The sequence below is a fragment of the Pyrus communis genome, chromosome 15, assembly GCF_041283825.1.
Source record: "Pyrus communis isolate YQ-2024b chromosome 15, ASM4128382v1, whole genome shotgun sequence".
Classification (NCBI taxonomy): domain Eukaryota; kingdom Viridiplantae; phylum Streptophyta; class Magnoliopsida; order Rosales; family Rosaceae; genus Pyrus; species Pyrus communis.
Genome location: NC_142579.1, coordinates 31484384 through 31500235, shown reverse-complemented (window position 1 = coordinate 31500235; position 15852 = coordinate 31484384). Strand labels below are relative to the sequence as shown.

At 35.6% G+C, this 15852-nt stretch overlaps 2 protein-coding genes and 1 long non-coding RNA gene across 7 annotated transcripts in view; 2 read left to right on the top strand and 1 right to left on the bottom strand.

Moving 5' to 3' along the window:
* The window catches only part of LOC137731379 (toll/interleukin-1 receptor-like protein), a 76585-nt gene that overhangs the window by 40687 nt on the left and 20046 nt on the right, over nt 1–15852 (top strand). The window lies entirely within an intron of this gene.
* LOC137731365 (disease resistance protein RPV1) lies at nt 5140–11111 on the top strand. The gene is made up of 5 exons (XM_068470473.2): nt 5140–5924; nt 7729–8848; nt 9090–9371; nt 9477–10178; nt 10295–11111. Exons 1-5 carry the CDS (start codon nt 5419–5421, stop codon nt 10859–10861), a joined length of 3177 nt encoding a protein of 1058 aa, XP_068326574.1. The 5' UTR covers nt 5140–5418; the 3' UTR covers nt 10862–11111.
* Nucleotides 12722–14964, bottom strand: LOC137731398 (uncharacterized). 5 transcript variants are annotated; one of them, XR_015956601.1, is made up of 5 exons: nt 14405–14964; nt 14165–14229; nt 13548–13693; nt 13131–13277; nt 12722–13007 (listed from the first exon to the last, which is right to left on the bottom strand). It is a non-coding gene; the product is annotated as an uncharacterized LOC137731398 (long non-coding RNA). The 5 variants fall into 5 exon arrangements; XR_015956602.1 differs by having other exon boundaries at nt 12722–13277; nt 14165–14226; nt 14400–14964; XR_011068257.2 differs by lacking the exon at nt 14165–14229 and adding an exon at nt 13825–14101 and having other exon boundaries at nt 12722–13277; nt 14400–14964.

Below are 15852 nucleotides of genomic sequence, written 5' to 3'. Positions count from 1 at the left end.
AACTCCCCCACTGTTGAACGCGGCTTCGTCTTAAAAGCTGTTTTTCTCCGAATCTTTTCCAAAACTTCAATTATCATGATTTTCCATTGGAAACGTCCTTGCTTTTCTTCAAAATTTGGGGCGGACGCTTCCTGGAAATAGCCAAATACTGGAAATATGACGTGTTCTTAAGTTTTAAAGGCGAAGATATACGCAATGGCTTCACGGGCCATCTTCATGCGGCGTTCATACCAAATAAGTATTTAAACTTTAAAATTTAAAAGGTGCTTTTGAGTTTAAAATATAGAATTCAAATAGAATATCAAACAAATTCTAAACATCTTTTAAAATCCAAGTAGAACTACGTTTTCTCTTTTGCACCCAGTTATCTCATCTAAACTCAATAATAAAGGCATTATCAAACTACGCGACATAATGTATATCTCTCTCGTTTCTGGGTGAGAGGGACATCTAACAATAAGCTCATGGAAAATTCCATCAAGTATAATACTTGTATTTCCACTTTGAAGGGTTGAGCTCATTCTTCATTATGCAAATAATGTATATACATCGTACAAATTTTATAAATGAAATTGTTCAATTTCTTAATTTTCATTAAAGATCACTGCTGTAAAAAAATCATTTGGATTGAAGATCATTTAGTCATTGAAATGTATAGTACAAATCAAATGTGTAGATATCAAGTAATATATTCACGATGAACCGTTAATTTATTTGATACATTTGGATAATTAAGCAATTTTTTATTCCAATGATCTTCAAATTATGACTAAGAAATTGTTGAATGATTTCAATTGCTGAGTTTAAATGTTTAAGATATGTTATTTGTAAATGTGAAAATATATGCATTCCTTTATGAGAATGCAAGTATTATCCTTTCATTAATCTCAAAAGTACTGTTACATTTGCTATATTTTTCGTACTAGTTTTGCAATTGTAGTGCATCTATCTAGACATCTTTTTGACTCTGAGAACTTTCGGTCCAACGTGCCGATGCGTAGATGGCTAGCAGTGTGTGAACGCTACTAGTAACTTTTATCGGATTTAGATCCTTTCCCGAGCCTAGCATTCTAAGCTTGCTAAGCAAATCACGTAAATCGTTGAATTTTGATCCAACGAATACAAATATTATAACTTTTAAAAGGTGTTTTTTGTTTGTAAGCGTTAGATTAAAATTTAACGATTCATGTGATTTACTCAACAAGCTCAAGATGCTGAGCTCAGGAGAGGATCCAAATCTGCTTTTACCAACTCTTTCACCCATCTCAGCAATAATTACGTCTGCAAGCTAACAGACCCTTCAATCAACTCCTCAATCCCATCAGTTGGTGTCCTTTTATACTGTTGAACGTGGCTTCTTCTTAAAAGCTGTTTTTCTCCGAATCTTTTCCGAAACTTCAATGTTAAGGCCATCTTCAATCGATGGCTGATCAAAAGACTTGTTTTAATCCTTTAGTCCTTCAAAATTTTCTAATATATTAATATTTTAATGAACAGTACATGATCATATTTGTCTTCGTCTCCAACCAAAGGCCAGAGGGCCAGAGGGCCAGAGGGCTCGTTTTAACCCTACTACAAAAAACCGTCTCCAACCGAGAGCCAAACATAATTTATTATTTAAAAACTACAACTTAAATTAAAAAAAGGGCTAAGTGACGTCAGCTAGCCGTTGGTAGCTGATATCATGCTGACGTCAGCTAGCCGTTGGATTTGAATTTTTCTTTTGCTATAAATAGGATGGATATTGGATCATAATTCACACAACTTTGAATTCAATCTATTTCAATTCAATCTTTTTCAATTCAACCGAGCACAGCCTTTGAAGAGCAACCGCTGTAAATTTATCCCCTTTAACATTTTAGTTTGCATCTCTGGGAATAGAGCCGCCACCTCGTTAAAATGGTAGTATAATTGTATTCTACATACATGCCCATCAAACACTTCTCTTGCCTCACCAAACCTACACAATTTACAGAGCCAGATACCATACTAGTACAACATAACACTTTTTTCACCGGCATTTCATAAAAAATTCTCCGGCCATCATTCAAACAACTACATTTATGCATTTCCAGTTCTAGTTGTGAATCCAAGTTCACTTCTAACACATACATGAATTTTTTTACCAAGCTCCAAAATTTTCAACGCTGTGCAAGCTGAAATGGTGCTTACAACCGTAGCTTCATCAGACTTCACGTTGCTCTCACATCGCATCCCCCGAAACACATCCAAGGCCTCCTCAAACCTCCTGTACCTAAGAATACCTCAAGATCGTAACGTTCCAACAAAGCCAGTTTCTCTCAGGCAAATATCAAACACCTACTTGAAACTCTCAACAATGTCAATGTGCGAGTTACACACGTACGCATCAAATCCAATTCCAGTTTTTACCCCAAACCCATGAACCTTCACGTTCCCGAACCTCTCCCAAGCATCCAAAGGCTTGAAAACAAATGGTTGTTTCCCGCATTGGAAAACTTGATGTGGGCAAGTCTTTTCTCTACTTCAAAGGTCCACTACATCATCTGATTAGACAATTACACAATCACATGGATCCTCTTAGTGTGGCACTTGATAAATGTTTGTATCCTAAAAACCATTATGTCAAGTACACAATTTGATGGGTGCTCTAAGACCATGTACAACCTTTAGAGATAAAGCTTAAAAATTTAAATCAGGAAATTTTAAGCCATAATCCATAAACTATTTTTCTCCTTGATCTCTCATGGCTTAAAATTTTAGCCCAAGATTATTAAATAATGATTTTAGCCTAATTTTTTTTTTGTAACCTTTTTTAAAATAAAATTTATATAGATTATCCTAATTTATTTTTATGAACATTTTAATATAAAAATATTTAAATTCCGATAAGTAATTAAAAATCATACAAATACATAGCTATTCATAAAGTTTTAAGTTAAATTTGATTCAAATAATTTCTTAAAGGATATTTTATTTGAACCCATATTTTGTATCTCAACACCTAGCTTACTTTTTATATCCACATTGTATTTGATTTATCTATCATTATCTATTTACACCCAACATTATTTTTAAAACTGCCCTTATTTATTAAAACTCAACTCAATCAAACTTCTTTTTACACCCAACTCAATCTACTTAAAAATAAAAAATAAAACCCTAACCAGTCCATCATCTCCATGGAGCAAATCCCCTTCTCTCTCTTTAAAAAATCCTTCCATCTCCTATGGTTGTCATTCTGCACCCCCATCTACTTCTCCGTAGTTATCCAAACCTCTTCCTCTTCATTTTCTTCATCATTTGACATCTCTAAATTTCTAGAGTACTAATTAGCTTAATAATCGGTATGAGCTTCAGGTTAGAGTGTTTAATGAGTTTGATATGTTTAAATTAAATGAGAATATTTTAGCGTCTATATTCCTATCTATGGTAGAAAAATGAGTACATCCATGATAACTTTTGGTAGATCAATGAATATTTTTAACCGTGAATATTTATTAGATGCAAAAGTTGTGGACAACAATTCACATTACATTGAACTGTGGCTAAAAAGTATATTGTCTTTGCACGTTTTATAGGCGAACTCATAGCTAAGCAGTTTTTATTGTGGAGCAAAACTTCGGGAATTGATCTAACCTTGATGTGTAATTGAGTTTATACATTTTAATGATTAAATTGATAAATATTTCGATCATATATGGATTTAATATCGTATTATCTTTTAGCCTCTATATGCCACAAAAGTTGCAGACAAAAATTCACAATACATAGAACTGTGGTTCAAAAGTATATCGCTTTTGCACGTTTTATAGGTGAACTCCTAGCTAAGCAGTTTTATTGTTGACCAAAACTTCAGGAATTGATCTAACTTGAATGTATCATTGAGCTTATGCATTTTAATGATTAAATTGATAAATATCTCGACCACATATGAATCTAATATTGTATTGTCTTTTAGCCTTTATATGGGTATCAGTGGCAAAAAAATGGGTACCTCCCATGAGAAAATTTTGTAGATCAATGAATTATTTCAATCTGGGTATTTATTAGATACAAGAAATTATAAGTCTATTCGTGAAAGTCTAAGTCAATGCCACCTACAATATTTGTTAAGACATACTTAGGGAACTGTTATTAGCACTAAAAAAATCTCATTTTACATGTTGCACAAGTGTATTTTTCTTTCTAATTATAGAAAGTTTGGAGTGTCAATGCCACCTACAATATTTGTTAAGACATACTTAGGGAACTGTTATTAGCACTAAAAAAATCTCATTTTACATGTTGCACAAGTGTATTTTTCTTTCTAATTATAGAAAGTTTGGAGTGTCAAATGAGATTTTTGAAGTGCTAATAATAATTTTCTATATTTATATACATTTTATTTTAGTTTGGAAATCGACTTCACTTTTTTTTTTTTTTTCTTTCTTTATCAAGTTGAGAGTATCACTGATTGTGACTCTGTGCAACTAACTGTTGATTCGTTTTGAATAATCAACGTTATTTCTTAAAATGTCTTGGGTGTATGAATAACAAAAAGAAAATTTTTGTGAAGATCCATCTGAAATTAAAGATGATTTCAGATGGATCTCCTATCGTTGTGAAGATCCACAACTATCGTTCTGGTTTTTGTGAAGATCCCACAACTATCGTTCTGGTTTTGTGGGAGAAAAACCGGGTTTCAAAGACGATTCTTGGATTAGATTATGGGAATTTGTGGGTTTTGTGGGATTTTTGGGAAATGGTTTTGGTTTCTTGGCATGAAGAAGAAAAGTTCCATTTGCTTTGATGATGGACACGCAACTTGGCAGGAAGAAGAAAAGTCTTCATTGAGTTTGGTGAAGGCACACATTTCCTTGGCAAAAAGTCTTGCCACGCGTCTTCTAGATTAAATCCAGTCAAATCCAACAGTTGAACATTTTGATCCAGGGCCCCATTTCTTATAACTTTTAGGCCCGCCCCGCCCCATCCATACTTCAAACCCACCCCACTCCGCCCTGTTTCTTCTACACAATATTAGGACCCGACTTGTACCCGTCCCGACCCACGTGGACCCGTCCTGACCCATGGGTCCAAAATCCGTTTGTCCACCCCTAATGTGAACGCTACCAGCTACTTTTGCCGACTCTTTCCCCCATCTCAGCAATAATTAGTTATGCAAGCGCACAAAGTAAAAAAGCACTTGCAAACCCTTCCTATCATCGACTCTAGTCCCATCAGTTAGTGTCCTTTTACTTTGTTGAACGCACGATTCATCTTAAAGCTGTTTTTCTTCCAATCCTTTGTTTTCTTCAAAACTTAGGGCGGCTGCTTCCTGGAAAGAGCCAAATATTAGGAGGAACGCTAGTGTCCCTTCAGTATTATATATACTCTTGTGCTGCCATTTTTTTCGCTCGATTGGAACCACTCTAGTGCCGTAAACAGTAACCCCACACCATGACATCCCATGAATCCTCCTCAAAACTTTGGAATTACGACGTGTTCTTGAGTTTTAGAGGCGAAGATACACGCAATGGCTTCACGGGCCACCTTCACGCGGCATTACAAGACAGGGGCTTCGATGCCTTTATTGATGAGGACAATCTGAAAAGAGGGGGAGAAATAAAACCCGAACTGTTGCAGGCAATCGAAGAGTCCAGAATCTCGGTCATTGTCTTCTCAAGGTGTTACGCGGAATCAAGATGGTGTCTTGATGAGCTGGTGAAGATCATGGAATGTAGAGAAAAGCTGGGGCAACAGGTTTTGCCAATATTCTATCATGTCGATCCTTCACATGTGAGGAAGCAGGAAGGTTGTTTAGCCCGAGCATTTCAGAAGCACGAAGATGGCATCCTTGAAGAAAAAGATGACAAAGAACGTGAAGCTAAGAAAGAAAGGGTAAAGCAGTGGAGAGAGGCTCTTACTCAAGCTGCAAATTTGTCTGGCCACCATCTTAATAATGGGTAACCATTTTCATTGGACTTGGACGTCTTTCAATACTAGACTAGTTTAATAGTAATGCTGCTATCTATTTTATGCTTTTCCACATTCTGAAACATGTTAATGAATGGTTGTTAGGCAAATAGCACACAGGAAAAATAGCTTTATTGAAACATCAAGATTTGCGAGATAAAATATAAGTAATGCTAAGGAGATGGAGACTACCTATTTAAAATATATTTTACAAAAGTTTAATTATATTTAAACGCCTAAAATTTGAAGTTTGTTTTTTTATCAAACATCTGTGCTTTTTAAGATTTGAGTAAGATGATTAGGTACAATAGGCGACATCAGTATTTTTTTATTTATCAAATTAAAAATGATGATTACAATTTTCGAAATTATGAGGAATCATGGCTATGGTATAAAAATGCCTAATAACTTCCAAGACGGAAGTTATCCTATAGAAGGGCCTAACGAATTCGTATTTGGAATTAGAAAATCTCTTTTAATTGATTTTTAAGAGCATAACATGAGTTAATCAGTATATTTTGATTTGATCAAATTCGTGGGCGATCTTATAAAGAAACACTTATGATACTAGAACTCATTTGTTTAAGGTATTTTATTTTTAGAAGTTGTGGACTCCTTTTTAAGACATAATCATGGTCTTTCATTTTAAATATTGGAAGTATTTTTGCTCATCATACATTTAATTATTTATTATGTGTCATTTCAATTATTCACAGTAAATATTATTTTTTTAATTTTGGAAAAAATTAACCATGGTTATTTGAAAAGTCACATGGCACATAATTAGGTGTATAGTAAGCATTTACCAAAGTTTAGAGTAGTGAGCAAAAATCTCGCTTAAATATTTATCTAATTATCTCTTTTATTATATCTTTTCGCGCAAGATTTTTTTTTCTCCTAAAATTAAAATATAATCTTATCTTCAAGATAACAAAAATGGTGGATGTTTACATTTTTTTATAAAATTATTATGTATACATTTCATTGAGAGATTTATTTGTATACATTACTGGTAGGTTTAGTGTTAGTTTTCATACGTTGATTTTATTCATATTATGGATTGATACGTTTATTTTTAAATTTTGGTGCTTTCATTTTTTGTACGTATTGTTAAATTATAATTTGTTATGTTTAGTTTTACGGTTCGGTACGTTTGATTTTACATTTTGGTACGTTTAGTTTTAATTTTTTCACTTATCATCGATTGATTTTTTTTTTTTTTTTTTGAGCAAACATATCATCGATTGATAACTTAATAATTTATTTGGATTAATACTAATATTAATTTTGGTATAAAGAAGGCTAGATTTAGGGTAGGGGCTTTGGATATTATTTTTGAATCTTAGAAAGACGACATTTAAAAAATATGGCACAAAAATTGTAAAAAGTCGTTTAATAAAAAGTCCAAAAGCCAGCTATGTTTGGTCTAACAAATTTAAAAATGAAGCACCTAAATCAAAATTTTGCTTTTACAAATCATATGATGTGATTTTTGATGATTAAATTTTTGTTAGTGACGCATCTCATAATTTGCTAATTTGACCTAAAAAGCAATGTTACTAAATTGAAATTTTTGGCATTGAAAGTTATATACAATACTCCAAGTTCACGCATCGAAAATTAAGGTTATTTTGTTCTAGGGTTTAAATGATATTGGGCATCTCTCTCTTATATATTGCAAGTTGATTTGAGGTTGAAATCAGTGTACCAAATAGATATATGTTTACTAATTGAGTGCAGTGATAGCTTCTAGTAATCCTTCATTGAGTTAATGCTGACTAATTAAGTTTTCAGGCATGAAGCAAAGCTTATTAGGAGAATTGTTGAAGAGAATATTAGGGAATTGCGTCCCAGCACAGATGAATTACATGTGGCCAAATACCCGGTTGGAATCGACTCACGTGTTCAACCAATTATCAGTGATCTTTCAAGTGGTGGATCAGATGATGTTAAAATGATTGGAATTTGGGGGATGGGTGGATTGGGCAAAACAACTGTTGCCAAAGCCATTTATAACAAAATTCATCAAAGCTTCCAATTCAAATGCTTCCTTGAAGATGTTTGCCACCATGGTACAAGCCAACATGGTCTGCTCTGTTTGCAACAAAAATTTATTTCTGACATCTTACAACATGCCAAGCCTCAAATTATTTGTAGTGTTGCTGCGGGGATCATTGTTATAAGACAACACCTCCAACGTAGAAGGGTACTTGTCATTATTGACAATGTAGATAAAGTGGAGCAACTAAATGCAATAGCTGGAAGTCGTGGATGGTTTGGTCCAGGAAGTATAATTATCATAACAACAAGAAATGAGCATTTACTAAATCAACTGAGAGTGGATATGAGATATCGAGATCGGGGAATGAATAAAGAGGAAGCTCTTGAGGTTTTCAGTTGGCATGCATTTGACAATATTTGTCCTAATGAAGAATATCTTGAATTGTCAAATAAGGTAGTTTCTTATTGTGGGGGTTTGCCATTAGCACTCCAAGTTTTAGGCTCTTCTCTTATTGGCAGACCCAAAATAGAGTGGGAGAGCTATCTGGAGAAATTGGAAAGAATACCTGAAGAAGACATTATTAAAAAACTAAGAATAAGCTTTGATGGGTTAGATGATACTCAGAAGGCTATATTCCTTGATATATGTTTCTTTCTTGAAATCGGCCAGGGTTATGTGAAAAAGGATTATGTCACAAAAATATTAGATGGATGTGGGTTATCTCCAATAATAGGAATCAGTATTATGCGTGAACGGTGCCTTGTAGATGTTGAACGGGGCGCACTGAAGATGCATGATTTGATTCGAGAAATGGGCAAGATAATCATTTCTAAAAAATCTCCTACTCAACCTGAAAGATTGGGTAGATTGTGGAACCTTGAAGTCGTAACAGACGTGTTGACAAATAAATCTGTAAGTAATTTCTCGATAAAGTTCAATATTAATGCATGCTAAATCATATCCTATGCAACTGCTTACATTTTATAATATTATGTAGAAATATATTTGTAAGTACAATAAACCTTCACGTGGAAATAGAAGCAATTAAATCGATTTCCAACCGATTATACGACAATTGTTTGTAAGTAAATCATTTTTCAGATGCAAATTACCCTTTTATTACTCATCATTTGTCCTTTTGTTTACTTCACAGGGAACTGAAGAAATTGAAGCACTTTCTCTAGATTTGCCAAGCTCTAAAAAAAAGGCTAGTTTCAGTACAAAAGCATTTGTCAATATGAAAAAACTGAGATTGCTAAGGCTCAACCATGTAGAGCTCGCTGGAAGCTTCAAACATTTTCCGAAAGAGTTGAGATGGTTGTGCTGGCATGGATTCCCTTTCAAGTACATGCCGGAGCACCTTCTTAATCAGCCTAAACTTGTTGCTCTTGACCTGCGGTTCAGCAAACTCAGAAAAGGCTGGAAGAATTCCAAGGTACAATCACCCCTAGCGAGTTATAATTAATTCCCACTCTGATTTTATTTTTTAAGCCATATTCTTCTTGGATTTTGAATAATATTTTCTTTTGGGTTTGTGCAGCCGCTCGAAAATTTGAAAATCCTTGATTTCAGTGAATCCCGTCGATTAAAAAAGTCACCAGACTTTTCAAGGCTCCCAAATCTCGGAGAATTGAATTTTTTCGGCTGTTGGAGATTGTCCAAGATTCACCCAACCATCGGTCGACTTAAAAGACTCACTTTGGTAAATTTTGAATTCTGCGGTATTAGGTGTCTCCCAGGGGAATTCTGTAAGCTGAAATCTGTTGAGACTCTTCGTCTGTCGTATGGTGCATTAAGAGAACTGCCCGAGGGCTTAGGGGAGATGGTATCATTGAGAAAACTTGATGCAACTATTACAGCCATAAAACAATTCCCCAACGACCTTGGGCGTCTAATTTCTTTACAAGAGTTGAGAGTTGGAGGCCGTAGTTGTCGTAGCCTACCTAGCCTCAGTGGTCTGTCAAATCTCGTTTATTTGAGGTTATGGACGTGCTTGAATCTCCGTGCAATCCCCGATTTACCAACAAATTTGGAAGTCTTGGAAGCAGAATTTTGCTTTGCATTGGAAACAATGCCAGACTTTTCGCAAATGTCAAACATAAAAAAACTGTATATAAGGGATTCACCCAAACTCACCGAGGTTCCAGGTTTAGGCTTGGGTAAATCATTAAACTCCATGGCAGTGCTTTGTATGCATGAGTGCGCCAATCTCACATCTGAGTTTAGGAACAACATCCTACAGGTCTTTCTCTATCTCTGTCTCCTCCTACTCTTGTCTTTCTCTATCAATCACGCACACAAACACAACCGCACATGTACAAGTATTTGACACTATATTACATTGTACGTATATTATAGGGATGGACTTCTTGCGGAGTTGGTGGTATTTTTCTGAATGAGATTTATGATATTCTGGAGTGGTTTGACTTTGTTGCTGACGGCAATAAAATCAGTTTTGATGTTCCTCAATGTGATGGTCGTAATTTTACAAGGTTGACACTCTGCTGGGTTTGCTCGCAATTCGAATTTGGACATGTTACCTTTACTGTTGTAAATCGGACCAAGCATACTACTTCGAGGGTCTCTAGCAGTTCTTGGGTAGCAAGACAGAATTTTTTTTGGCAGGGACAATTATCGAACGATAAGCTCAAGCTCAATTTGCAAGGCGGGGACAAGATTGTTATTCTTTTAGAGGGTTTTGTAGTGAAGAAAACAGGGGTAAATCTAGTATGGGACAAACCTTTGAAGGAAAACAAGCATCTTTTTTGGGGTGATTATTACTATGAATATGAATCTGAAGTAGTTCCGGATTGGTTGTATGAAGAGTCAAGTCCAGGACCAAGCCATGGCACATCTGATAATCATCCCACTAATCAAATTACGACTACTACCGATGAACCCAAACGGAAAAGGAAAAAGGTTTGAAGAGAGAGCATTGCCCGATCGGTTGAATAGTTGCTATTCCAGCATTGTACTCTCCCGCAGACCACGTTAGCTGTCTTTCTCATTTTCCCAGCTCTATTATTCGGACATTTGATTTGATCGCATCCAACAGATGATTTGTTCCTTATTTAACTGACAATTCATTTGCGATATTGACTAGTTGTTCAATTGTTTATTGTTCTATGCTTTACAAATATTCATATTCTCTTGTGGAACCAAATTATTAGCATCATAGTTTGACTTTTTCGGTCCTAAATCAAAATTTTAGATTGAAATGTACAGTTGCTGGCCATGGATGCAAACATATGGAAATCGGGACTATAATCTCACTTGGAACCCTTTCTATCAACTCCTCTGCTTCGTCTAACAGTCTAGCACGCCCAAGAAGGTCGATCAGGCAACCATAGTGTTCTAACCTCGCTCAATCTCATATATCTTTCTTTTGGAGTTGAAGTACTCACAACCCTCATCTACCAACCCTCTGTGAACGCAATCAGTTAAGACAACAATGAAGGTGAAATCATCAGGCTTCATGCCAATCTGCACCATTTTCGAGAACAACTCAATTCCTTTGCTTGTCTTGCCATTCCTTGCAAGCCCATAAATGATTGAAGTCCAAAGATTTGTCTATGCTCCAACGTTTTGCATACATTTCTATAACCGCGGTACCAACAGCTGCATCAATTTTTAATTCTTCTGTTATATTCGATATACCCATGAATCCATTCCTCGTGCTCTAATGCTCCCAACGGAGCACAGCCTGTGAGTAGAGCAACCGTCGTAAATTTATCCCCTTTAACTCTTTTAGTTTGCATCTCTTGGAACAGAGCCACCGCCTCGTTAAAACGGTTGTATTGTATACCCATTAAAAACTCTCCGGCCTTCAATCAAATAACCGCGTTTTACATACATATTCAACAACCACATTTCCAGTTCTAGTAGTGAATCCAAGTTCACTTCTAACATATTCATGAATTTCGTTACCAAGCTCCAAAGTTTTCGATGCTGTGCAAGCTGAAATGGTGGTCACAACCGTAGCTTTATCAGGCTTATCGTTGCTCTCACATGACATCCTCCGAAACATATCCAAAGCCTCCTCAAACCTCCTGCACCTAACATACCTCGAAATCGTAACGTGAGGGGAATGGGTGGGTGTGCGGGGACAATGGGTGCAGGGAAGAGAAGGAAGGTAGAAGTCGGGAGGGTGAACGCCCTGATTTTTTTTAAAAATTTTTATATTTAAATTTTTTTTTAAATTTTTTTTAATATTCATGTGGGCCTATATTGACACGTGACGCCTAGTCATTGTCTACGTGGGTACCACGTCATCAGTTAACGGCAGACTTAATAGTTTGACTAACGGATGTATGAGACTGTTCCAAAATTAACATTTTAGGTATGACTCTAGGACGAAAAAAACTTCATATACCAAATGTTGAAAATCATGAAACTTGAAAGTCGTAACCTGATATTTACCCAAAAAAATAATACCATTGGAAAAATTCATTACTCATATCTAAAATATACAAAACATGACTAAACTCTCAAATTCCCAACACATACACCAATTTAAACGCTTAGAAATCATAAGAAAAAACAAATGGTGAGCTGACAGTAATCTTGCAACGTCTAAACAAAATTTAACCATAAAAATGTAAAGCCGTCTCAATCAGTATCAATGTAAACGCTCTATTAGACCATTGTAAAATGTTTATTGATGTTTAGACAATGAATTTTTTGTCTTTGTTTGGAGTCGTTTTGAGTACATACTCGGAGCAACCTAATATTTAGTAGATGATGTTAAATATTATATAGATGTAAATATTGAAATTTTATGTTATTATCCAACAAACAATCTAAAAGCCAAATTAACACCCGTAGGCTTATCCCTTGTATTCTCAAGAGGACTTCATTCACTTCTTAATTTTACCTAGCATGTATAACACTTTACACTTCATCGCCTAAAACAATAGAACAACATAGTAAAATGGTAGAAATCAAACATTAATTATGAAAGCTTCGTAATACAAATTAGAAACACCTCAATTCATAATACGATAAAGATTACTTACCCAATATACTATTGTCTTAACATTTCACATACTCATGCTTTAGATAAAAAGGATATCTACGTCAGAATAATGAAACCATCAATCATTAACTACATTATTAAAACTCATGGAAAAAAAATAGAGAGAGAGTATTCGTAGTAATAAAAGATGAAATTAAGCTACAATTTGTTAATTGTTACCAAGGTGTCGGAATCTGGTTTGGGTGTTTTTGACAAATTAGTTGTCCAGTTGTTGGACCTTTATGTATTTATTTAACACAATTTGGGTAAGCGCCATACCACCATCCATGTCATGTATCAAAGCGCTTTACATATACACATATTGTTCTGCAAAATATTTTAACAAAGATTGATATAAGAGCAGTAATTATCAGACAGAGAGCTTTTCCTGAAGATGTAAAAATGAAATTACAGGATTTCAATCAAAGGCGAGAAGACGTAATTAGCAATATATATTTATTCATATTTATCCATTCATCCTTTATAGCTAAAATTAAAGTTAAAAGAAATAAATATTAATATTGATGAGTAAACAGAATATGACACATATACATCCATTATTTAAATGAAAATAGTATAAGAGAATGATTTAGTTACCATTCCATCAACAAATACGATATGCAAGTCAGACAATTGGTCATCAAGGTTGAAATGTTTGAGTCTCCAAATTCTACACACGCAACTCTAAGTTTTTCCTCGGATTGAAAGGCTTCCAAATTGCTGATGTTCATTGTGCTAAAAACCTGAAAGTAAAATGATATTATTGTTAGTAAACATATGTCTAAAGGAGCAATAATTAAAATGATAAATGAATAAGATGAAAAAAGTAATCAAACTACAGAATTTATTTGTTCAAACTCGATCTATCAAGTACCGTTTGGTACGTGGGACGAGACGGAACAGAGTAGGATAAGGCGTTCCGTCCCATGTTGGGTGCGCCTAAAACGGGTGGAATAAGCTGTTCCACGAGACGAGTTTTGGGCGAATTTTCGTTCCACCTCACCCCCTGGAACGACTCGTTCCACATCCGTGGAACACAAAATTATAACATCTCCGTCTCCTTCTTCTTCCTCCTTGTTTCCATCCGAGGGCATCTTTGCTCCCGCTCCGTTTCGTTACGTCCTGTCCCGTCCTATTCCGTTCCGTCCCGTCTGCATACCAAACGATACCTCATGGATCTTTACGAATCATACAAATTTAAATAAATTATATACCTTACTCAGAAAGGGCTTGCAAGGTACCTACTAAATTAGCTAGGTTGTTGATTGCAGGGTACCTACTAAATTAGCATATTAATTAAAATTTAATCAATATATTATGCATTAATGAAAGCAGAGTCCTTCCATTAAAACCAAACCCATCAAATTAAATGAACAATTAAATCCAACCGAAATTTCAAAATCCAAGCTTTATATCAAGTTAAGAAAAGAAAAAAATCAATCTTTTGACCTCACCAGTCGCCACTTTTTGGGTGGCTGCTCATGGAAGGAACTTTAAAAGTGGGAGTCAAATGCATCCCTTTGCACTTCCTCTTTTGTCATCGATCCAGCCGTCGAGAGACATAGAGATAGAAGAAACTGTAAGTTTGGTGAAAATAAACAATTGGGTAGTAAAAAAAGAAAGATGCTTTAGCTTTTTAAGAAGCTGAAAGCTTGCAACTAATTGGGTGTCGACAACCGTACCTATCAATTTATACATAAATTTGAATTTGAATCATTTAGCTTCAAAAAAATTGCACAGAACTCCGGAAAAAGATGAAAATTGAAGCAAACTATATGCACTGGGAATTTGAGACTCACGCAAAACAGAGGAAACCCAAAAGACAGACCGAAAACTGAGAGAAACGGAACGACAGAGAGAAAAAAGAAGAGCAAAAGAAAAAGTGGAAGATGCTTCCAGCAACTTTCTTAACAAACGCAACACGCAGGCGCACCGCACATAACCAAGGGCAAAATAGCCACTTCACTGTACAATCCCACTAAAACTCAAGGGTGTGTTTGTTTGACATCCTTAGTTCTCAGGATTTGACTAGACTAACTAATAGCTAGTGTAGTCCAGTGTTTGGCGCAACAAGGGCTTAGCGTTAATGACCTATCTCGGACTCGCCTCGACTCCGAGCCTCGCTAAGTAGCGCTAAATAATCCCGACCGAAAGTATGGTATTAGCCAGGACTAGATCTCGCCGCTCTCCTCTCTTGTCTTCTCCCTATCCGTCGCAAGCAGCCTTCTTCACTGATTGCAGCCCTCACGACTTAAACTCTTAGAACCCGGTTCCGATTACCACCAAGGGAAAAGAGGCGGAGGGAAGAGAGGGAAGGATTTGGACAAGAAAAAACTAAGGGAAGAGAGAGAATGAACGGGAAAATCGCCATGGCCGCCACTCGAATTGGAGATCCTAAGCTTGAGAGGGATGAGTTGGGGTTTTTTTGGGGAATTGAGAATTTGGGAGGCAAGTCTCTTGTGATGATAATTTCAATCGCGTGTGTAACAGAGGGAGGAAAGTAGAGTAGTGATCAGGGGTGAAACGGGACAAAAAAGATAAAAGGGAGGGAGACAGTGGTACTGAGAAAATGAGAGAGAAAAAGGCAAAAAAATGGAAAGGGGAAGGAGGCAATGTGCGGAGATAAAAATGATGGAAGAATATGATTATAGTGAAAGGGCAAATGATAAAATAATAAAAAAAAAATTAATAGATTACATTAAACTAACGATAAAATATTGTATATATAGATTTAAAAATAGAATATTAGAGTTTAACTTCTTAGTCCGACATTGCACCAAACGTTTTACTAAGTTAGTCTAGCTTAGTCTAGTCTAAGCCAGTCTAGCCTAGTCCATGAAGTTAGTTCAGTCCAAGACAGTCCGGTGCAACAAACGCAACTCAAGAGTGCTACTAAGCTCAT

Coding starts and splice junctions, on each gene's coding strand:
- LOC137731365 (XM_068470473.2), top strand. CDS start 5,419: ATGACATCCCATGAATCCTCCTCAAAACTTTGGAATTACGACGTGTTC. Junction 5,925..7,728: donor GGCCACCATCTTAATAATGG/GTAACCATTTTC, acceptor TTAAGTTTTCAG/GCATGAAGCAAAGCTTATTA. Junction 9,372..9,476: donor AAGGCTGGAAGAATTCCAAG/GTACAATCACCC, acceptor GGGTTTGTGCAG/CCGCTCGAAAATTTGAAAAT.